General features: G+C 43.2%; 1 protein-coding gene and 1 long non-coding RNA gene across 3 annotated transcripts in view; one reads left to right on the forward strand and one right to left on the reverse strand.

Annotated features, from left to right (window-relative positions):
* The window catches only part of LOC117950200, a 20,866-nt gene extending 9,841 nt beyond the window's left edge, over positions 1-11,025 (forward strand). Inside the window, exon 3 of the long non-coding RNA XR_004657839.1 lies at positions 10,929-11,025. This is a non-coding gene — a long non-coding RNA (uncharacterized LOC117950200). The remainder of the gene's footprint in view (positions 1-10,928) is intronic.
* The window catches only part of plpp3 (phospholipid phosphatase 3), a 32,001-nt gene continuing 17,674 nt past the window's right edge, over positions 9,028-23,354 (reverse strand). The window contains exons 3-7 of one of the 2 annotated variants that reach the window (XM_034880951.1): positions 22,043-22,135; positions 20,721-20,908; positions 19,520-19,577; positions 15,649-15,825; positions 9,028-9,572 (exon numbers count right to left, since the gene is read on the reverse strand). In XM_034880951.1, the coding sequence (XP_034736842.1) occupies positions 9,444-9,572; positions 15,649-15,825; positions 19,520-19,577; positions 20,721-20,908; positions 22,043-22,135 (645 nt within the window). In that variant the 3' untranslated portion in view covers positions 9,028-9,443. The remainder of the gene's footprint in view (positions 9,573-15,648; positions 15,826-19,519; positions 19,578-20,720; positions 20,909-22,042; positions 22,136-23,354) is intronic. The other variant, XM_034880952.1, reaches the window with a different exon arrangement.

Genomic DNA, 23,354 nt, shown 5'->3' on the forward strand with positions numbered 1-23,354 from the left:
CTCCTGGCCAATGTGCTGGGGAACTTCTTCATTAATATCTGTTTAGTCATTCATATTTTAATCCTTTATTTTATTTCCTGAGCCATATTTAAGCACACACATAAATGTAGATTCATTTTTATGTTAGGGGGAAAGATTAAAAATAAAAACTGGATCTGTGAATTCTCACAGAATCACAACTGAATTCATATCTTGTCCGAATCTTATTAACGTGGAGTCCCAGTCTCTGTCATAATAACCATATATTTAGGCCTATTGGCAGACAGACGTTTAAAATGTAGCCATTGCCACATAAAGACAGTGTCCTCCATGTCCACTGAAGTTCCTCCGCTTCTCTCTAGTAACATTTGTGTGCTCCAGGTAGCTTTCGCAAGGCTACTTTTATACTTTAAGTAAATTTCCAAGCCTGTACTTTGTTACTTTTACTTGAGTAAAGAAGTTTAATCAGTACTTCCACTTTTACCGGAGTATTTTTTAACACAAGTATCTGTACTTCTACTTAAGTACGGAAAGTGAGTACTTTTGCCATCTCTGGCAGGTACCAGGGCCATTTTTTCGTAATGAGAAAAAAAAAAAAAGGCGAGTAGATACAATGCAGTAGAAAAACGCCATTACTTTTCAAACTTGCCTGGCCCTGCAGCCAGTCTCCAAGTGCCGCTCCACTCCTTCTCTAGCTCTCATGTCAAATTTGAGCCATTTTAAGTTTTCATCACAAAAAAATAAAAATGGGCCTTCGAAATAGGCTGAAAATGTCAACATTTGAAAATCCAGAAATATCGAATACCTAACCTTAACTTTGAAAGAAACATTAAAAATTGAAATAAAAAAAAAGCAACCACAACATTGAAAAAGTGACAAAATGTCAGAAAAAGAGACATCTTGCACCCATACATACTGTTAAAATTAATTATATTGTCTCCTCTTGTGTGTTGGGTTTAGCGTGAGACCTAAGCTGGACTGGATGATTGTATATTTTACCTAAGAGGGGTTGTGCTGTGTTAAATCTGACTCACCCAGCCGCTGTTTCAATTAGCATTCAAAAGATGGCTGCTGGCTTCGGCGTCCATGCCGTAAGGCCCGACCTGCTCCCAAAGGCCATTGTCCATTGTCCATTGTCCCTCTTCTCTGTTTCACCTGCTTCACACCGAATCTGTTTCCTCCTACTCTTCCCAGGTCCCAGGTCTTTGCACACCTGCAGCTTGTTGTGCTGATTGCTGCTGGAGTGAGTTTGCGTTTAGTTCAAGGACAGTTGGAAAAAACACTACACACTGATAAAATAGCACACTATTAAAAGCACAGCAACAAATTTAAAACATGCACATGCAATAGTTTAAAAAACTGACCCCATCACATTCTGCACTATCTATCTATCAATCTATCAATCTATCTATCTATCTATCTATCTATCTATCTATCTACTTATTCTTCTCCTTATGTCTCTTAGCTGTCAGTAGTGACAAATCAAAGTGTTATTGGTTCCTCATAGAACCCCCCCCCCCAGTCCTGGAATTATTCAATCTGACAGCTAACATAACTTTGAGCTACAGTGTGCATGTGCATGTACATAAAATACTTTAGGTTAGAGACAATAAGAGTTTTTTTAAGAGCAATGTGGTGCAGATTAGACAAAGTTCCAGTCACATGTGTTGTGAGATTCACAGGGGTTAGGGTTAGCTGATGACGGATGGGCTTCTGGGAGTTAATCACATTTCCTAACTTGTTTTGACTCAGTCCCATGGCTGACCTTATTAAACCTCACAGACTGTGCCCTCTCCTCTGTTTCCCTCTGTCTCCCAGAGAGAAAGACAAAGCAGATACAGAAGTGAATCATGCGCTTTGCAATCAACAATTCCAGCTTTACTGTATATGGTCAAATAACAGTTTTCAACCTGAATCCGCACATATTCCAGTAAATACCTCAGAGCAAACATCACATCTTTACGAGTAAGAGGGATGGGCCAAATGTCTGGAGTGGGTATTCAGCTCGTTGTCAGCGAGGCAGATGCATAGTCCCTGAGTGCTGAGCTCACAGCTGGCTCCCTGCAGGATGACACAACAGATACGCCAGCACTCTGCAGACTCTCGTAGATGACCAGTAAATCAGGCAGCAGCCTCTGGATTGCAGCCAAACGGACTGAGCTGAATTCTGACTCCCAACAAATTGGGTTTGTGTGCGTGCATATGGGAGCAATATGCCTCTGTCTCGGGGTTTGAGTGCAGTGTTGCGTGAGCAGGTGATCCACAGCGCTATAAGCAACTTTGGCTGTGTGACAGAATTCCCCTTTCAACCCTGGGGATAAAACAAGGCAAAGAAGGAAAAGGGAGAGATGCATGCCTAACTCCATTTTGCACATTTAAAGGATCCCAGAGGCCTGCGTCGCAGTCGTCCAGTCCCATTTCCTCCTCACCTGTCTCGGCCTTCCCTTCATCCTCTGTCCCCTTTCTTCTCCGTCTCTCCCGAAGGAAGTACCGGCAGAAATCTTCCCTCTGCATTTGTTTAACCTGTCTGACCGCATCAGTGGAGATGCGGAATGTGTGTGTATGTGTCTGTGTGTGTGTGTGTGTGTGTGTGTGCATTATAAAAGGTCAAGATGTCATTTTATCTTTTCACCTTGATGTTCCACCACCATGATGTTGGGGTTAGGTTTCATTTTGTTCAAATTGAAAAGAAGAACATTTAGATTAGGGGATAAAGCTGAGTCCTTAAGAAACCACAAGTTGGTAAATGAGGCTTTTCAGTGCATGTTGGAGAAAAGTGTGTACATGAGAGAAACGTGTGTGTGGGTGGACACAGAGGCAATTTATGTGAAGATGACATAATCACCTGTTGCCCCCACGTGCAGCCAACATCTGTGAAATGTATTCACTCTCTATCCTTCGCTCTGCTCTCCCTCTTTTTCCAGTCAGCTCACCACCCGAGCAAAGACACTATGTCACACAGGCAAAGTGGTCTTATGTGTGAAGTGGGCAATTTGTTTTTGTATTCATGCAGTAGTGACATTTAATTTGGAAAACCTGTATTTATCTAACTGTACACCTTTGTACATAATTAATCTCTATTGTCTACATAACTGCACTTTGGTAGTCAATGCTTCTATTGCACTTCTGGTTGGATGTCAACCGCATTGGGGCGGCAGTGGTAGAGCGGTGCTTGCCAATCGGAAGGTTGGTGGTTCAATCCCTGGTCCTGCAATTCCATGTCAAAGTGTTCCTTGGGCAAGACACTGAACCCAGAGTTTACCCCAATGCTGCGCCATCGGAGTGTAAATGTGTGTGAGTGTTTATCTGATAATTAGGAGGCATCTTGTACGGCAGCCTCGGCCACAGTGCATGAATGAACAGTGTGTGTGAAAGGTGATTGGTTCCTGTACTATGTAAAAGTGCGTTAAGGCTAGAAATAAAGTCCATTTACATTTCAATCGGTACATGTCCATCACTAAATGATAATTTAATCTAATCCAATTTCAGAAACAAGGAGCTCAAACTGAAAACCCCGAAGGTCTGAATGTGTGTGTCAAGTCTTAGGGCCATTCCAATAGTTAAACGCACAAACATTAACCTCATGCTGGCGCTAAAGGGAAAAGACAGAGGGTCACTAAAGTCATTGGGGTTCATCAACTGGGCACCATGAACGTCTGTCCTAAATTCCAGGTTAATCTGTCCAATAGTTGTTGAGATATCTCAGTCTGAACCAAATACTGAAACACAATATGTCTAATTGCAGTTACTACACCTACTGTACTGTTTGTTCCACAGAGAAATAGGAACCCTGTAGAACAATTAGGTTAATCCAGTCTTCCTGTCTGTCAAATTTAACATGAGACTGATATCAAACTCCCTTTTTATGTTCACTGGATTTGGATTTTCATTTATATCCAATAGCTCCAAAATCACTCCCTATAGCTGAGACAAAGACGTAGTGTTCTCATGCTGGATCACCACCATAAAAACATTAATCCGAAGTATTAATCCTCTTGATGCTTTTACACATGTGCCTATAGACTGACAGCAACATCCAACACCCCAATGTGTCCTTATTTTAATCTTTTAATACATTAGATTGACTAAAAACTGGGTTAATATGTAACAAAATCAGTCTTTTTTCATGTATTTAAAACTGGTTTGTTGAAGTTATTCCCTCTGTGACAGCAATGCAGGGTAAGCAGCTGGTAGAGGAAGCTGTTGCTGTTTTTAGCATTCATTTCATCAACCTATCTCCATGTTTCAGTCAATACTGTCAGGATGGAAACCATTTTAAGCATCATTTGGAATGTGGGGCACTAAAACCTGAAACCAAAAAATTCACAATAACCCATGTGAAAGTTTTTCTTTTCTTTTTCATGCACACCAGTTTCCTTTTTTGTCCCCTCTGTGTCCTGTGGGTGCTCACGTTACATCTACATACATGTCTCATATGTGTTAAAACCCAGCAGAACAGACACTAACATACTGTAAATGTTAACTGCTGGGAGTCTCTGCTCATCATTTCCCTTAAGGAAGCGCGGAGCCTTGACCAGACTGCTCTCCTCTGGCCAGCCAGCACGCCTCTGGTGGCCCGGCTGCCCCTCTGCTCTCTGGACTGCACTGCAGAGAAAAGGCCCTCAGAGCTCCAGGGCCCCAGGTGGCTCTCCTGGAGGTGCCACCCTCACCACAACCCAGCAACACCATCTCTGTATCTCTCACTAACACACACTCACTCGCAACTTCCAAGACAAACTAGAGCCAACCTACAGTAGCGCTCTTGTTATGCTGTGATGCTTTTTATATCATGTGTGCCAGTGGACCATTTCACTCTGGGCTTTTGACTACAACCACTACCTACAGTACATGGCAAGAAGAGGAGTCTGTTAGTCAGCTGAGAGCCACTCTAACCACTTTAACACACGCTGATTTGGAGCTACAGTGGTAAATATAAACCTGAATGACTTTTTCCTTTCCCACTCTGCAATTCTAACTGCTGCATTCCTCTCTTGCGACATACCTTTTGGTTTCAGAGTGTCCTATTCACCCGTGTCCTTAAGTCATTCGGTATATGGCATGTGGACACATATGTTATCAATCTGTCGGCTTCTTCTCAGAAAAGGAAAAGGTTTTCCATAGCAATTATAATGGAATCTCTAACAAAGTCCAGTCGACCAGAACGGGGTGAACTTGCAGCTGACGCTTTCCAGCTGTCAAATGACACTTTATTTACATTGAATCAAATATGTAATTTGATTTCCAGTATTACTCAATTATGTAGCATATCCTGATATTTGCATCATTCTTTGTGTCATTGGTGTGTGGTGAGAAGTGTGTATCTCCCAAATGTTATCTGAGGCAGAAAATATATGTTTTTGACATGACCCTGTGCATTTTTGGGTTTGTCCAAATGGGGTTTGGAAAGGGACCACAGGTGGAGGAATTTCTCAGCCCACAGAGGCGGATTTAATCAATACAACTTTAGTTAACCCTTGTGTTGTCCTCTTGGGTCAAAAATACTTTTTTTTACAATTTTTTTCGTCATTTTACATTTGACAACGCATTATTTTTATTTATTTTATTTCACTGAAACCACCTTACTACCACTAGTTTTACACTACTTTTTGGAATCCATGGTCAATAACCCTCATTTATATAGAATTACACCTAATATTTGAGTTTATAAAGCAGAAATTATGAATAATTTTGACGAATAGTTAAGATCAGAGGTATGTTGAGTGGATGAGTTTGGTCAGGATACTGATTTGAAAAATTTCAATTTACACCCGAAATTCAATGAAAGTGATCAAATGTATCTGTGAATCCATTCCTTTTTGTGGTAATTTGGTTAAAAAGAATATTTGTAATAAAGACATTGTTGACCCTAGGACAAAAATGGGTTAAAATGTCAACAAAATATTTCCACTGTATGTTCAAATCCCCCTTTTTTAATGACCTCTGGGTCACAATATGTAAAGAAATTGATGTTAAATTCAAGATATAACTACCTCTAACTCCTGTTGGCTGTATTCTGGGGTTACATCCTAAAACGATGGTTCTTAATAAATAAGGCTGCTGGAGGTGCTTCTCCTTAATGCAAGGAGATGCATTCTTCTCCTGTGGATCTCAGACTCTGTTCCCTCGATTTCCATGCCTTTTTGCTTCTTCGAAATCTGGGAGCCCTTCTTGGACTATACTGGGTAAGATGGTGCACGGACCCTTCAGAGCCGCCTCTGTGATCTAGCATGGTCTGAGATCTTGAAGTATATTCCAGATGACATGCAATGGCTACAGTAACTCATTGTGACTGACTACGTTGAGTATGCCTCAAGTCTGCAAACCTATTTTATTTTATTTTATTTTATTTTATTTTATTTTATTTTATTTATTTATTTTTAATTACTTCTCTGTTGTCTAACGTTCTTTTTTTTGTTTTGTCTTTTTGGGCTAAAAGGAGGGCTTTATTCTTTACTTGTATTACGTATGTGCCCTTTGGAAACTTAATAAAGATATAAAAATTAAAAAAAAGGAAAAAAAATAAAAAATAAATGTCAACAACACCAACACAGGGTTTCTACATGCCAAAAGGAATTAGCCTTGGATTTTTTTTTTATTTTAAGTTTGGACACTAAGATGAAAATGACCACCAGCTTGATTGCATAAAGCAATAAATGAGAGTAAACAGGCCGAGTGGATGCTCTGTGCAGTGTGTGTCACACACCCAGCACTCAGAGAGACACACTACTGTGTGATGCCTTGGCCTGGCTGTGGCGGCACAGCGCCAGCCCCTGCTCTGCTCCGCTGCTGCCAAACCAGACCACAACATGGGCCTCTCTCTGCCTCAGCAGCAGGCCCTCGACTATTACAGCCACGCATGGCTGACCCCAGGCCCACCAGCTGTTCACAGGCACCGTAAATCTCACTTTGGTGTTTTTTTTTTCTTCACAACTGACCTCAGACCAGCTGTACTGTCACTGACAATAAAAGACTGCACTAACATCAGTTCACTTCATCACGGCTCTTGTCTGAGTCTTTCTTTTTAATTCTTTTCTTCCCTTTTTCCTGGAAAAAGTCACGCTTACATAAAACTTAACTTACTTAAAAGTCTTCGGTACCTTCTTGATCATGCTACAGATCTGCTTAGAATTGTACATGTTTTGAGTTCACAGGTTTAAAATGTACGACGTACACGGTGTAAAATACAGAATATTGTGATGTGGACAGGCTTTGATTGAATACAGCGTAGCGTTTGGATTCAACACTGTGTTTTTGACAGAAAGTGTAATTCTGGCTTTTCTCTCTTTGGTGAAAACACACAGGGTTGGAGAAAATGACGCTTCTTGATTGGGTCAGAATTGCAAACCATGATGGACAACAGGAACTAAAGCCATGGAGAGGCCACTGCAAAAAGTATTACTTCAAAAAGCATTATAAAGCGTAGGATCAACAGTGAAGACAAACCAAAGTTGTGTTCATAATGAGCTTTTTATTTGAAAGCACATGTATTAGAGCTAAATACATTTAGCAGAAAAAAACAGCATTGCAACTATGTCTTTGTACAAAAAAACGTGACAATACAAAAATATTAATATTGAATTTCAATACAATTGTGGGTGTACTTTTTTTTGAATGCATATTACAAACGTAACTATAACAACCTACAATAGATATCTAGGTACAAAAATCGGTCATTTGATGCTTTTCAAGCAGCATTTTGTAAAGAACACAGGTCTGTAATCATAGTGGATATATCTAAACATGTTAAGAAACAGTATCTCACAGAGTAACTTTAGTGATCTATACATTATTTATATATTTATAAAAAGAGAGTGAAAACGGCTTGGTGAAATGATAGGACGGACTATACGATGAGAAAGATGTGCAACATGGCGGAGTGTGTTGTTGGAGGATATCTGAGTCGGCTGTAAATAAAAAAGGGCTTCTGTACAGTACAACTGTTAGTGATTATACGGGACAGGCTATAAACATACAGGGTTTAAAATGCTTCTTAGCTGAGAATAAAACATTAGATCCACAGTTTTCATAACGCTCACCTGCTCTGTTGCTCTCTGACACACAGACACACACACTTGGCACAGCTGGCAGTGTGTCTCATTTGACACACAGTTTATCAAGAGGGGGTTCCTTTTCACAGCGCTCATACATATGTACACACACACTCACATACTCACAAGCACAGGAGTGTACAGGACATGCACGCACACACACACACACACACACACACACACACGCAGACGAACATCCATTGCCAACGAGGGATTGGGTGGGTAAGAGCCCCTCCCTGCCTGCGGAAAGAGCCCTAATCATCCCAAAAACAAACTGCCAGCTTAGCTGTAATTCATCACCCTCTTTCCAAGGTGACAGCCCGCACCCCCCCCCCCCCCCCCCCCCCCCCCCCCCCCCCCCCCCCCACTCTGTCCACCCATCCCCTTCCTGTTTAGGAAGCCAAACAAATGGCCAACCGACACCAGGAAGTGGCATGGCACAGCCACGCCTTTTACACAGCTGCTGGGAGATGTGACCTCTCTCCTTCCACAAGGAAATATCCCCCATTTTACTACATTTAACCCTTGAAAAATGCAACATCCCGGGTTTGGGCCACTCTGAGAGTCCACTGCAAAAAGCTTTGACTTGCTGATTTAGAGACAGAGGAACATGTTGGAGGGCTTCCCGTCCTACTGCTAAAGACACTTTATTGGGACACTGACGTCTTGCTTATCAGTCAAGAACAAAGACTCGGTTGGCTTCCAGGAGTAAATCCATCTGTCTCATGGGTGTCAGCGTCATCAAGTTTTCTTGCAGTTAGACGTCTCAGGCAGCAAGTGGTGATAATGGACAATGAACTATAAAAAAAAAACAGTGCTATAAGTTATATTTTTCTATACTGTTAATATTTCTATGCTGCTAGTTATTGCAGTAATATCCTTCCCGTAGCTAAGGAAGTTGTAGTCCTACAGCGGTCCAAGGCCACAGAGAGTTCGGAGAGGAAGCATCACTGGAAATCCCTCTCTCAGGCAAGGGGGTTTGTCTTCTTTTTTGTGTTTGTCATTGTTTGTCAATTTCGTTCAAAAGTGTTTTCCCTTCTTGTGGTCAACACTTCCATCAAACCTCCACACCCTTTAGCTCTGCCTGTCAAGTCAACAATTTCTTAAATCATTTTGTCTTTTAGTCTTCCAATTCTTATCTGTTTGTGCTCAAAAACAATGGGCTCAAATGTTGATTAGTAGTTAACATAATGGTAAATAATAAGTCTGGATAGTGAGAGTGGACTCTGCTGTGCAAATCTCAAATCTGACACCCTAGTCCAAAGAGTGGGTGCCTCTGCTGGGCATTGCAAAAGGGAGGAGGGTGCCATTTGAGACGCAGCAACAGTCTCTCGTCGCTACATTCTACTGTCCGATGGGAGGCGAGCAGCGCTGCGATTGGCTCCTCGGTCACAGGGACGAGGTCGCGGCCTTCGATCACACCATGTTGTGGTGGTTGTTCCTCTCGATGATGTCGGACGAAGGGAGCAGCTCCTTCTTGATGGGGGAGGGCGGGGGCGTGGCTGGCTTCACCCTGGGCTTGAACAGGTCGGACACGTAGAACACCTGGAGGACACACAGATGGAGAGCAAGGTGAGGAGATAGACAGCAAGCAGAGAAGACATGACGAATCAACAGAAAAACAGGAGGATACAATGACCCGCTCTACCAACTGGGCTATCCGGGCACCCAGGACACATTGTTTCCTGTGAATAAAGATTGGATATGATGGCTCAAACCAAATATATTGGGATGGTTGTTTGGATGTGTGTGTCCTGTTTCGTAGTTCAGTTTGAATGCAAATGAACAAAATTGGAGGACAGTTGAGTTATCATTGCAATTTGCATAGATAATCCATGTCAGTTGATTTGCCTATGCCAGACATCTCCCAAGGCAAAGATACCAAATAACCACCCTGTCTCCTCTCAGATAAAAGCTTGGGCTCAAACGTGTTTTTTCTTCTCTGATACAGCAGTCAAATGTTCTTCACGAGACAAGATCTAATGAAATTGCAAGTGAAGATTTAATAGCAGGGGTGACCTTCAACTCTGGATCTGGAAACAGTCTGGATACAACACGGCAAAAGGTAACGTTGCATTACTTCTTGATGCCATGATGAGAAACTCCCCTTACCCTCCCACTGCCAAACTTTGCAGAATCCAAAACTAGCAACGCTGAGTAATGTGGCTGAAGGAAATGATCTTAGCATAGCTCACATTAAACTGACACTCAAATGCAGCGAACCCAAGCTAATCCTTTGTATTAAATGAAGCCTGAGGTGAATTCCCAAATCTGACGTCAGGCTGGCAGCCACTGGTGGCCAATGTCGATGATGCGAGAGAAACAAAGAAGAAGAAGAAAAAAAGCCGAAAAGAAAGCTCTTCCTGAGATCCTGATGACATCATATGTCTAACAGGAAATTGGGCAGGGGTGGGCTGGAAGTGGGACGATGGAAACTAGGGTCCAATGTTAAGAGTGGATCGCCGTTACAAGGGTCTGGGGTCAGTCATGAGCAACAGCGGCTTCAGCTTCACACTCACACTCACTCACACACTCACACACACACACACACACACACACACACACACATACACACATACACAAATAAATGGACACACAGAACTGGCAGGCGCAGCAGCGTTTCCTTCCGTGCTGCCAGTCAAGGGCGAGCACAGGGCCTTGCGAAGAGAGAGGGCAGAGGAGGGGGGGGATGGGGGATGTGGGGGGGGCTTATAGCGTGTTCCATTTCCTTGGAACTCGGAAGCTGGAGACGAGTATGACGTCACAAGTCGGATTTCACAGTGGGGTTAGCTCTATCCGGGTTAGCCATTGTTAGCAATATGCATTAGTCGGGTTTTCTTGTGCATACAAAGAGCGTAACAACATGTCCACAGATAATAGTCGGACTCGACTGTGTTTAAGACAGATTTAATGAAACACAAATAAGACTGATGTGCAAACAAACTGTGTATTACTACAGCTTTCACTGCTGTGGATGCACTGAGCAGCCATGTTGGATTTCGAGGTTGGGGTATTGTAAGAAGCTCCGACTTCCCAACTTGGAAATCCGACTTCAGGGAGCATGTTCCTACGTGTTTCCGCACTATTACTATGCACCAGCTCCTCTGGGAGACAATATGGATAACTGTCATTTATACGGGGAAAACATACTATTGGTCATGGTTGACATATAGTCGGTGATCTATGTTCATAACAAAAGCTGTCTCATTCTCAGCGGGGGGCTCAACACAGAGACATTCTTTTCTAATACAGCTTGAAATATACTGACCATAGAATGGCCTTCACTGGTGACCTCTGGCTGATAGATGACATCACACGTATGTAGATGTCTCCACAACACACAGCTGCTTTCAGAGCTGTAAAAGGGCTCTTTGTATGTGGGTACAGTCAGTAGTGCACGCATGTGTCTTCAGTGCATCATTGTATGGTATATTATGATATAATTAGGGGAGTGGAGAGAGATATGCGATGAGTCGTATCTCGGGACTCCCCAGAGCCATCATGGAAAACCTTCTAGGCTTGTTTCCCATCAGGATGCTCAGCGTCCAATCAGAGCAGGCGGTGTTGCCGCGTCAACCGACCTCCAACCTATCGCCCCTGAACCTGCCGGGGTGGAAGGCTTATCACGACCTCACCACTTCCTGAGTGTGGCATGCTCACATGAGCACAAGCACACACACACACACACACACACACACACACACACACGCACACACACACACACACACACACATACACACACACACAAACACACAAGCCTTTTGTGTTGAGAGATGCAGACTCAGCAGTTAGGCTTCCATGAAGAAGAAAAAAACAGCAGGACCTGGAAAGACGTGTGTGTGTGTGTGTATGTGTGTGTGTCTAATTGTGTTGTGTTGTGTGTCCTCAATCACTAGTTAATTGTCTGGCACATAAAGAAGCTGAATCACACAGGAAATGAGTTCACCAACTTGCAGGAACTGGGACTTTTGAGGTTGTGAGATTTGAAGAAAACACCACCACATTACTCACTTGACCCCCTTTGTGTGTCAAAGCATAAAACTTTGAATTTCTTTGCACGCACATGAAACCCACTATGAACATCTTTGCAGCCGAAACAACACACGGGTAAAAGCATCGTCAAGTTCAAAGACATGCTTAAATTTGTCCTTCTATATCTATGTGCGTACAATTTTCAAAAACAGCTTTGTGTTAACTGGCGGTGTGCTACATACAGTTACAAATTTAGACACTTGGGTTGTGGTTGTGTAGACACTCAATAAAAGATGACTTGTTCATAAGTACCCTAAGAACACAGACGGTGCTTCATTAACTAAGACCCTGAATGCAGCATGTCCTTGTGTGTTGTGATAGCATCCTCTTGCCCCCCTCCTCCTTTAATGCCTGACCCAACTCCTCCTCCTCCACCATGACACTGAACCTCGAAAATCAAAACAACAACGCTGGCCCAGCTTTCTATGCCGACAGCTGCTTCCTGCCGGATTCGGTCCTCTTGACCTTTTATTACCACACGCGTTGAAAAGTAGGTCACTACGTCTGATAGAAAAAGCCAGATAGGTCAGATGGACTACTTCCTGTTGTGGATCCTTGATTCTACACACACACACACACACACACACACACACACACACACACACACACACACACACACACACATACACATTTATACATTCATCAAAAACATCCATGTATCCAACTCAGACATCATCTGCAGCAAATGTGTGGACAGACAAAGGCGTTTAAAGGAGCAATTCACTTACAACAAAGGCTACAGCTGCCGGTATAGTAGCAGCACCCGAGGTGGCGCGTGCGAATGTGACGTCAAAATGACGTAGATCTCGCTGGCGCAGCAGGATTTTGCGTGCGCGAGCACAGGGCGCGGACCATTGTCACTCCCCGATGTGAGTCGAGTGCAGATGTGAGTTGCACATGCGTCACTTGGCAACAAGTAGCCCACAAGATGCTAACGAGAGACTTCTGTAACGTCAATACAGTAAAAATGGACCTACTTAACCATGTTGGTTCACTGCTGGCTACAAGTTAGCAGCCAAGGCTGTCAGTTGAATGGTGTTTTGAGCTAACGTTAGCATTCAAACACCCATAGTAGCTAAAACGGTTTTTGAAATGACTGCTTGCTTAGCTACAAGCTAGCAATGAAACACAACAAAGGCTGTCACTGGAATGGCATTCTGAGCTAACGTTAGCACTCAAACAATCATTGATAGCTTAAATGTTTTGAAATGATTCCCATCTTCTCTTATTGTTTGTAATGAGAAAAGTTTATTATTTTGAGGATTTAACAAATTTTAGCGTGACACGTTATGCCGTAAACCGTTTAAATCTGAGCATGCGCGACTCAAATCTGCACTTGACTCACATCGATGAGTGACAGCCACCTCTGATCGGGGGAGGACTGCAACTATTTTCGCAACCACCATGCGCATTTATAAATAATTATGACGCTCTTGTGACGTCACATTTGCGCACGCCAGCTAAACTGCGCCTACTGTAAGAAGGCCTTTTTCAGACTCCTTCGGTCTGGTCTTCGGGCTTGTTTGTCGCCACCGCCGGTGTCTAGATTCCATCGGGGGGGTCTGATGCTTCTGCACCCCTATTTGCGTATTTACGAAAGATTCGTATAGCGATGGAATCGACAAAGACTTTGTGCATTTTATTTGAGCTGTACAACAAGTCTTTTTTTTTAAATATCTGCAAACATGTCTCTCCTGATTGAAATATCTTAACTCGTGTGTCTGCCGTCTCTGCAATTGGGTCCGATATTCCCCTTTCTCTTCATGACAGTGTATGTGCACAAGCTCATGATAGATTAATGGATGGATTACAAAGGCTGCCATGAGCCTCCCAAATATGATATAATGGTTTCTGCTTCATAAAAACATCTTATGAGAAGGATTGGCTACAGACAAAGTTCTCCGATAACAAAGCTGCTGCTACAAACCACTGGGATACAGAGCAAAACCGCAAAACCTTTGTCAAGTTGTTACAGTGTGTTTTCAGTTTAAAGACAAATCCAAGTCATACATATGAACCGCATCAAAAGAACATTTGTTCATTTCTAAGCAGAGATATTGAAAAATGCACAGAACATCTCAGAGAGGTGGAAAACATAAGCTCTGACATAATTTACAAAGTGTGAACTCGTGCTTTCTATTCTTACATTTCAAACTTGAGATTTAAAGGAATAATGGCTGCACACTTGCTAAATTGCAAGATCTGAAGATGTTCACACTTTGATTTAGTACTTCCTGCTGGTTTTTCTGCACCACAAAGGCGCCATAACGCCTGCCTCCACTCATCTCCTGTCAGGTCCTTTCTGCTCCGCTGCTTATTGAGAGGCTGAAACAGCCGAGCGAAAACATTCACAGATGTGTGTTTCTACTAACACTGGGCAAATCCGAATGGGCGTCAGGGATTGTGAAACCAACCTCGCTACCTTGATCGACAGGGCTTAGATATGTGGTGTGTATGCATGTGGATGTGGACAGTGTGTGCTTGAACCGTCTCTCTGAGGGATATGGAAGAGCTGAGTTGGATTAAACCCACGTTCATCCCGAGCCAAGATGTAGACAAGGCTCCTCTCTCCTGTCACTTCCCTCCCTTTGCTCCTCCTGCCAGATCTGCCCATTCAGAGGTCAGTTCATACTTTAGAGTATTTCTAAAAACATTTCTTTTCTTTTTCTTGTCAAAGCTGTCGCCTCACGAGCTATGCCCGGCTGGAGGAGCGCTTATTTTGCTTTACAGTCTGTTGTTCCCGCCGATTTCTGTTCATGGTATAATAATCCTGGCATACAAGGACCCTGATGTGTGTGTGTGTGTGTGTGTGTGTGTGTGTGTGTTTTAGCTATGCCAAGGTCTGCCTAGGCGCCACTACTAAGGTCTCGCTAAGTTTTATGAATCTAATCCTTTCCACGTTCATGATTTGGATCGTGTAAAAAGGTAAGGGTTGTGTGTGTGTGTGTGTGTGTGTGTGTGTGTGTGTGTGTGCGTGTGCGTGTGCGTGTGTGTGTCTTTCCATACGTTTGCCAGAGGCAGCAGAGTTTAGCAGGGGCCTGCTGTGCTGATAGGACCAGAGCCGCCAAATAAAAAAAACCAAAATAATTAACAGCCTCATTCCTCTTTCAAAGGCTAATCCTCTCTCTTTCGCTTTCTTTTACACTCCCTCTATTTTCCTCTTGACCCAAATTCAATTTTCCTTGGCTCCATCTAGCTCAGTGTAATGACGAGGGTTACAAAAAATCCCTACATGTTTCAAAAGTAGGGAAGAAGGTTGCAGCGTATAGATACACACACACTTCTGAACTAGGGCCTCAGTCCAAGCAATGTGTTTTTTATTAAAGGGAATCATATTCTCCTCACTTCACCGCCTGCTCCATTTCTCTTTTTTTCCGAAAAAGCAGAAAGGAGTAAAATATGACAAGCAGGAGCATGTAGGGGCAAACTCTATTCGAAGGCTGGTCCATCTGTAGGATCCCCAATGGTCAATTATGAAGAGTATTAAGTTGCAAAAAGACGTATGCAGTTATGCTTTATCACTCATATCGTATTTTCATGCAGTTTGCATGTTGAGCTTGTGTGTTTTGTGTGACATGAGTGTACTCACTATGCAGTAGGCCACCAGGGCTCCCTGCACAAAGCCTGCAAGGACATCGGTTGGGTGGTGCTTGTGGTCGGAGATGCGTGACAGGCCGGTGTAAAACGCCATCATCAACAGGGTAAACTGGAGCAGCGGGCGGAGGAGACGAGCGCCACGCCATGAAAACCTGGACTGGAGATAGAACTGGGAGGAAAGAGAGATAATGTTAATGGATTTTCTTCCTACAACAGTATTAAATATGCAGTTAATGTATAAATGCTCTGACCTACAACACCCTTTAATAAAGATGTTTTAGAGAGTGTATAAGATGTAAAACATGCAATATCAGTGCGGCTGTCCCTCATTTTTTATGGCTTTAATGAACCCCTTACACACACACACACACACACAGCAGGCTGGACACCTGCAGTGTGTGGGCATGTGCGTATGCATGTGGGTGTGTGTGTCTGTGTTCATGTGTATTATTACTGTCTGAGAGGTCTAGACTGAATCAAAGTGGGCAGGCTGGCCAGACCCGCAAAGAAACACATGATCTCTTCCACAACACACATTTGACTGCCTGAGACCCGGACATGACTGATTCATGGTTCAACATCCCAGCTGTAAAAACAGCCCGACCACAGAGAACCACTGGAATACCCACACACACACACACACACACACACACACACACACACACACACACACACACACACACACACTCACACACACACAGAGCACTTTGTTGAGATGAACTCTTCCTCTATTAGAGTAAATAGGAGACAAAGCGGATGCACTCCCCACTCCGCCAGCAGCTAAAAAAACCATCTCCTGGGTCATGATAGAGTCTGATAAGAACCAAAACAGGAACATCTAAGTCCAAGGCCTCTTTCAGACACAAGTGCAAATACGTGCACAGTCTCTTTCCCTTTTATACAAATACACGCAGTGGTGAGATCTGCCCAGGTCCTTCAGACATCCTGTGTTCCTGCACCGAAACGTCCTGTCTCTCACACCCAGAGACAGAGGGGCATGGGAGGGCCAGCCTCAGCCAAGGTCTACCCAGCCCACACCTCCAGACTTGTGCCTTATAATCAGCTAGGCTAACAATACCCACAGACAGCCGCAGTGCCTCCCAGCAACCCCCGTCCCCTACGAGCCCCTGTAGGTGTGGACGTTAAGCTCCCTCGCACTTCCTCTACGACACTCTTATCATTGTTCTTCACCTCAAGGAAGCAAAGGAAGGGAGCCCTCCCATCCCTTCCAGTCTTGTGCTCTCCTCCCTGCCAGGGATATTTAGACTTCAGGCTTCCTCCTCCGCAGCAGTTCTCAGGTAGCGAGCCAGGACTACTGTTAAGTGCTTTCGCATGACATCCTGCAGCAATGAACTCAACACCTGAAAAACCTCTCAGTTTTAAGCCAGCTTTGATGGAGGCTGAAGGAGAAAGAGCGAGCACTTAGCCAAAAGAAAGGGTTACAGTGACCTGACAATCAACTTGGCCCTATCTGACTGGAGGACAGTGAGTAAACCCAAATAACCCGTCCAACCCTGATTCAGCAGATTAAGTAAGGATAAGCAGTTTCATAGGGTCTATGACCTTCTAAAATCTCAAAACGCATTTTGTTAAATAGATTTAGGCATTTGTCTCTGATCCAAGCTGTCCTCCCATACAATTGTCGTGTTGTGCGTGTCAAATGAGTTCGATGTCAGGGAAAACAACAATAAAACACAACGGCAAACGGGGTCCTAGCAGATTCCCATGACAGATGGAGACAAGAGCGACACAAAGTCTGGTGGTTTCTGAAGGAATCCACTTCATTCCAGTGAGATCTTCTCCCTCTGTCTCAGTGTTCAATAAAAGGAAACGCACACACAACAAAGTGAGAAAGAATGAGGCCACCAGCCCCCTTCCCATGTTTTCCTTGGGTTCACACCAGACTGTGAGACAAAAGCATAGCTGTGGTTAAGATTCAGGGTTTTATTTAGCCAACAACAGTGACAGTAGACTATGTAGTCACGGATAACCCACCGAAATAACCCAGCCCTTTGCTATTGGATGTGTGCACCTTAGACAAAACAAAAGATAGCTCAGTAGGACACATAAATATACATGCACGCACGCTTGTTTTCTGTGGCCAGTTATCTGGGTGCCATTTCAGGACGCTGTGATGCTGAGACGTTCAGCTCAGCTCAAAACCACATCAGTCACAGCCCCAGCACTCACACGCGCTTGGCAGGAAATTCAAATTTAAAGTGTGACAATTAGCAGATGATTTTGTGTGCTGCTTTTGTGTGCTGCGGTAACACTGTAATTTCCCATTTTTTTGGGATCAATAAATATCTATCTATCTATCTAGAAAGCCCTTGTCTCCCTGGTGAGCAACATGGGTGATGTGTGAAGTCTCTGTCGTGGCTGTAGTAACACAGCGTTCTGAGAAAACCTATCAACCAGCAAACCAGTTCACACCTGTTTTAGATTGCACGTGGTTTGAGAAATGAGGTTATGACGTCATATGCGACCTTTGGGTGTGTAGTCTTAACATATCTCACGCCAAACTGGCTTTATGGACTTGCAAAATTATCTTATTAATTAACAAACATCATATGTGTAATTCATGGCACAATTTCAAGCGGTGGTCAACAGGAAAGGGGACGGACTTTGTCTCTCTATGACAGAGATCATTGCTTCCAGGGGGATTCAGCTCATGCCCACCTTTTGATCTTTGAGAGGCAAGACACATTTTTTTGTCTATCTAGTGCAAATGAACAGTCAAGTCCCTGAGTATTTCACTACCTGATAATAATTAATATCATAAATGTCAATGTGGACTGAACTGACATTATCCGACCTCGTGTTCTATGGATTTGCCTACAGATTATGGTGGTTCGTAACATTTGCCCTTGTGGAGGACACATGAGAAACACAAGAAGACTTATTTGAAGTGACTACGAGCGAGGGAAATTCTATGAGTGATGGTAAAAACAAAAGAAATGCCACAGATTCCTTTTTCCAGAAAGAATGCCTCCATTGTGGGCTTTGTTTCAGGCTGGTGTAGTATTCCTAAAACTGAACTCCAAACTGTACATGCTCTCTCTTTTTGCACCAGCCTCCTCTGGCTGTGGTCCTGAGCTTGCGGCAGCTGGAACACTGGGCTCTGACTAGTGTGTCACTCTGTGGTCTGGATGCATCACATGTCCATTCCCTCTCTGCTTTTTATTCATCTCTTTTCCTTGGTCTGACCAGAGTGCAGCTGTAGGTTCACCCGGAGGCTGGGAAATACCCACAGCGAGCTCTCACTGCATGACAACACACTACGACACATCAGAACTTCAACTGTCAGCCCGCCGTGAGAACCCGGACCACCTTGTAAGCGAGCTTAGGGCCAGTAAGACCCAAAATATTTACTTTTTTTCCCCTCAGAGGAAGAGGAAGGGAAGGAGATGATTGCGGAGCTATGAGCTGGCAATTGTGTGTCTGTGTGTGTTATTAGCCTGTTTGAAGCATGAAATGCCTCTAGGGTGCTAAGCCCTACCCAACACCCACAACAGGTGGATTGAGAGAGAGAGAGGGAGGGAGGGAGATTGAAATGGGTGAGGACAGGAAGTGCACACACAGCTGCTCTGAAGAAAGCAGGTGGAGTGGATCCATCCATCTCTCGGAGGAGTGAAAAAGAGAATAAAACTCCTCATAAACTGAGTGAGGAGGAGGAGCAGTGGATAAGAACAATGTTTTTAAATCCCCAAATCAAGGCCCTGCTTTTTGTCCCATGACTCCCTGTGCAATTTGTAAACCATTGTTTATGTGGCTCTCAACATGTGTGTGTGTGTGTGTGTGTGTGTGTGTGTGTGTGTGTGTGTGTGTGTGTGTGCTTGAAAGAGTGTTGAATAGTCACTTACAGCCAGGTAGAGCATGGTAAACATCGAAAAAGAGGCATGTCCTGAGAAGAAGGATTTTCTGTGGGAGATAAAATGTATCTTCAGTCAGTTTTTTTTTTAATTTGAGGACGATTTTGGTTACATTTTACTCTAAGGTTTCAACATAAGAATGACATGACACTGTCATGAACGTGTCATAAACATTACAAACTAGTCATAAACGTTTACAACATAACGCTTCTTTGAGTAAGCGTCATTCGGTTTTGACAAGTTATGGTCAGGGTTAGGGTTCACGTGTCATGTGTTTACGACAGTGTCATGACAGTGTCGTGACAGTGGCATGTGACTCTTAACCCTCCTGTTATCCTTGGGTCAAATTTAACCCCTTTAAAAAATGTCTATATCTGAAATATGGGTTACTTTTTAACCAAATTACCACACAAAATGGATTGGATCCCTTACAACGCTCTTTGCAAATACAAATGATCATTCAGTTAATTCCTCTGATCTTAACTATTAGTCAAAACAATTCATAATTTCTGCTTTTTTAACTCAAATATTAGGTATAATTCTATAAATGACAGTTATTGACCATAAATTCCAAAAAGTACTATAAAACTACTGATAGTAAGGTGGTGTCTAAAAAATGAAAAAAATAAGAAAAAGGGACAAAAATGTCAAATTTGTGTCCACATTTTTTAGCCCGGAGGACAACACAAGGGTTAAAGCCATTTTATGGTTGTGCGTAGAATGGACAGCGTACCCCTACAGACCCGTCTGCGTCCACGCCGGACCCTACGCCGCTAACCCATGGCTTGGTAGCGTTGCATTTCCCCCTGACTCATTTCCTGGTTCTCCTTCTCCATAAACAACATGAAATCGAGGAGGTGGTCAACATTTCCTGCTCAGATTTCCCACCGTGGTCAGAAAGCACCGGGGAGACACTTTGTTTCTGTCACTATGACTCTAGAGTTGCTACTCGCTACAAAGCTAATCGCCGTCTCTCTCTCTCTCTCACTTTTCCCTCTCTTTATCACCCCCCACCCACCCCCCAAAACACACACGCCCGGCCCGACGCACACTTACATGGGCTACGCCGAAAGCTTTGCGTGGAGCCTCCGTACAACCATAAAACGGCCATTATGTAGATAACTTAAAGTAAAGTGTTCCCATTATTTTTTATACATCTGTATTTTAGTTTGGTATTAGTGTTCCCACAAACCTGGCCTCCTGTACGTCGCTCTCTGTGCCAGTGCAGGTATAGTTGGTGATGTATCCCAGTTTACAGTCGATGGTGGAGAAATCGGGTTTACACACGTCTAAGAAGTGGGGCCTCATCCGGCCCACCGACACCTTGGCAATGTCTGTAAATGACTGGCTGACGGCACATCCAAAAAGAAAAACACCCATCTGCAAGACCACACATTAATAATTAGACATAATATCAATGTAGCTGTCTATAATCATTGGTCATTAGCTAAGCACCTATCTTAGTCTTACTACGCCTGTCAGGCTTTGTTAATACGGCAGATTTACAATCAAAATTCATAATCATTTCTGAAACAATTGGTCCTAGATTTTCAAAAACGCTGTGTCCTAATCATTTTTTTCCTGTTTCCAGAGTACTCATTTTAAGGGATTTTACATTATGAATAGAAAGATGTAAGATAAGACTGTTATATCTTTCAACATAAACCTGGTCAGCTGCTCAGCCTACATAGTTGGACAAGCAAGTCCAAGTTGAGATTTATGCTTCATTGTTCATATTTTCAACCTGTATGTGTCATTTTTTTTAAATAAGAGTGAAAGGGATTTTGGGATCATGACTGACTGAAATGTTTGGTGAATGTAACGCTGTTTCAGACATCCAAGAGAGCAGGAAAACGCTGCTAACGTTAGCCTTCGCTCTGATGTAGTAGCATCCAGGACGGGCACCGACACAGTGAAGCACTACGACCCAGTGGGTGTGCTACGACTGTAGCTAGTAGGGTTGTTAGCCTAACAGGAGAACAACTGCAGCCTACATGATCGGACAAACGCACGGTTTAATCCATTCCTTATACTTTGGCTCTTATGTAGAAATCCCTGTGTTTCTCTTACAACATGTGAAATAATAGAAAGTCTTCCAGGCTGGACTGTTGTTTGAGTTGCATGAATGTGTCCTGATGTTTGCTTGGCTTCTTATATTAACTCAAGCTACTGTTGATGTGTAATGCCTGCTTTGTCCTGGTGCTTTCTGCAGCTACGCATGGCATACAAAAAAAACTTATATTTCTGATGTATATACTGTAAGTATGTATGGTGTCTTTTTTAGTACTATGTGTATATTTTAACCTGTATTAGTTTTTGTAAAAAATTATTTGTTGCTTCTTACTGCCATGGTCTAAAATCATCTTGCCAAAGGACCACGGTTGAAAATTAGCCAACCGGCTAACACTAGCACGTTTACAGCAATGTTGATTAATGTGTGTTTTTTTACACTGTTCAGAGGAGGGGTTTCGCGTACAGTCAATTATTTATAATCACGTATTATTGAGATCTGACCTGCTTGTAGAGGGCTGCAACGTAGGGATTCCCAACAAAAGCCTTGGTTCCCTCATGTAGTTGGTGAATCCTGAAGCATTCTCCGATCACAATCTAAAAAGAAAGAATTGTTTTTTTGAGATAAACAGGCAACACCAATCACAGATACAAGACACATTCTAGCTATGTGGGGCTGCTGAATCCTAGTTTTACAGTGGGTTTAGATGCAAATGACTATGCAGTAAAAACTGACAACGCTTTGAGTGTGTATCATGCAGGAAATCTAATTTAATTCCAGACTGAAGTCACAGATTGAGTAGAAAGGATGTGTAAAGGACAGACAAGGAGAGACAGAATGAGCAAGATCCACAAACCAAGACAAACATATAGAATGAGCATGGCCTGCCTTTCCCTCAGGCAGTAATGTAAGATTATTAATGAATCAGTGATATGGTGGGGCCTTTTATATGGGATATGAAGGATAATGAGACAGTGATGGCAAAAAAGGAAAATATGAAAACAAATAACCAAGACTGGGTCTATATCTCAGTCAGACTGACCTGACTTTGATATAAAGAGGATTTATATCAGCGCAATGGTCTGTTTTAAGGTTTAAGTAGAGTAAGAAACCCTGAATCCTGTGGTAATCCAGCCAGAAGGTTGTAAGTACAGTTGGAGAACTTGGACAGACCTCATCTACACTGAGGGGGCTTACAACGGGCCAACCACCAGAGGCACGGATATGTCAGTCACACCTGTTCCACCTGGGATATCTGATTGACAGACTGGCCACTCTCCACCGCTAACCACATCTCCCTTTCCTTCCTCTTTCCACACAAGGCTTCACTCTTCAGCATACCTTCTCACCCAATCTCTCAGGAAAAATATTTACCTGCCCATCTCTGAGCCAGCAAGCACTCTGTGAATGCAAATAGAATTAGGACTTTAAAGGTGCGTGCAACTGTAAGCTAAGTGTTTCCCAGGCATCCTATCAGGTTAATAGAGAAACATAATGTGTATTTACATGTATTGTTTTGTGTATTGTTAGGCCTGATAAACACACTTATCCTGCCTATTGGGTGGTCAGCTGACAGGCTCACAGCCAGAAGAAACAAACATGCTGGTGTATTAGTGTGTGTGTGTGTGCTATTGTCAATGAATTGTTTTGATCTAAGCTTAAGATTAGAACCACAGGAGGTGGATACAGGACAGAGAAGTTTATTTGGGTTGTCAGCAATTGCATTCAAACCTCACCTCCCCTCCGCTATCTCCCTGTCTGGGTTTATTGCATGTGTCTGGTTGTCTAAGTGCAGACAGGGCCTGTCATGGGTAC

The sequence above is a fragment of the Etheostoma cragini genome, chromosome 9, assembly GCF_013103735.1.
Source record: "Etheostoma cragini isolate CJK2018 chromosome 9, CSU_Ecrag_1.0, whole genome shotgun sequence".
Taxonomy (NCBI): Eukaryota; Metazoa; Chordata; class Actinopteri; order Perciformes; family Percidae; genus Etheostoma; species Etheostoma cragini.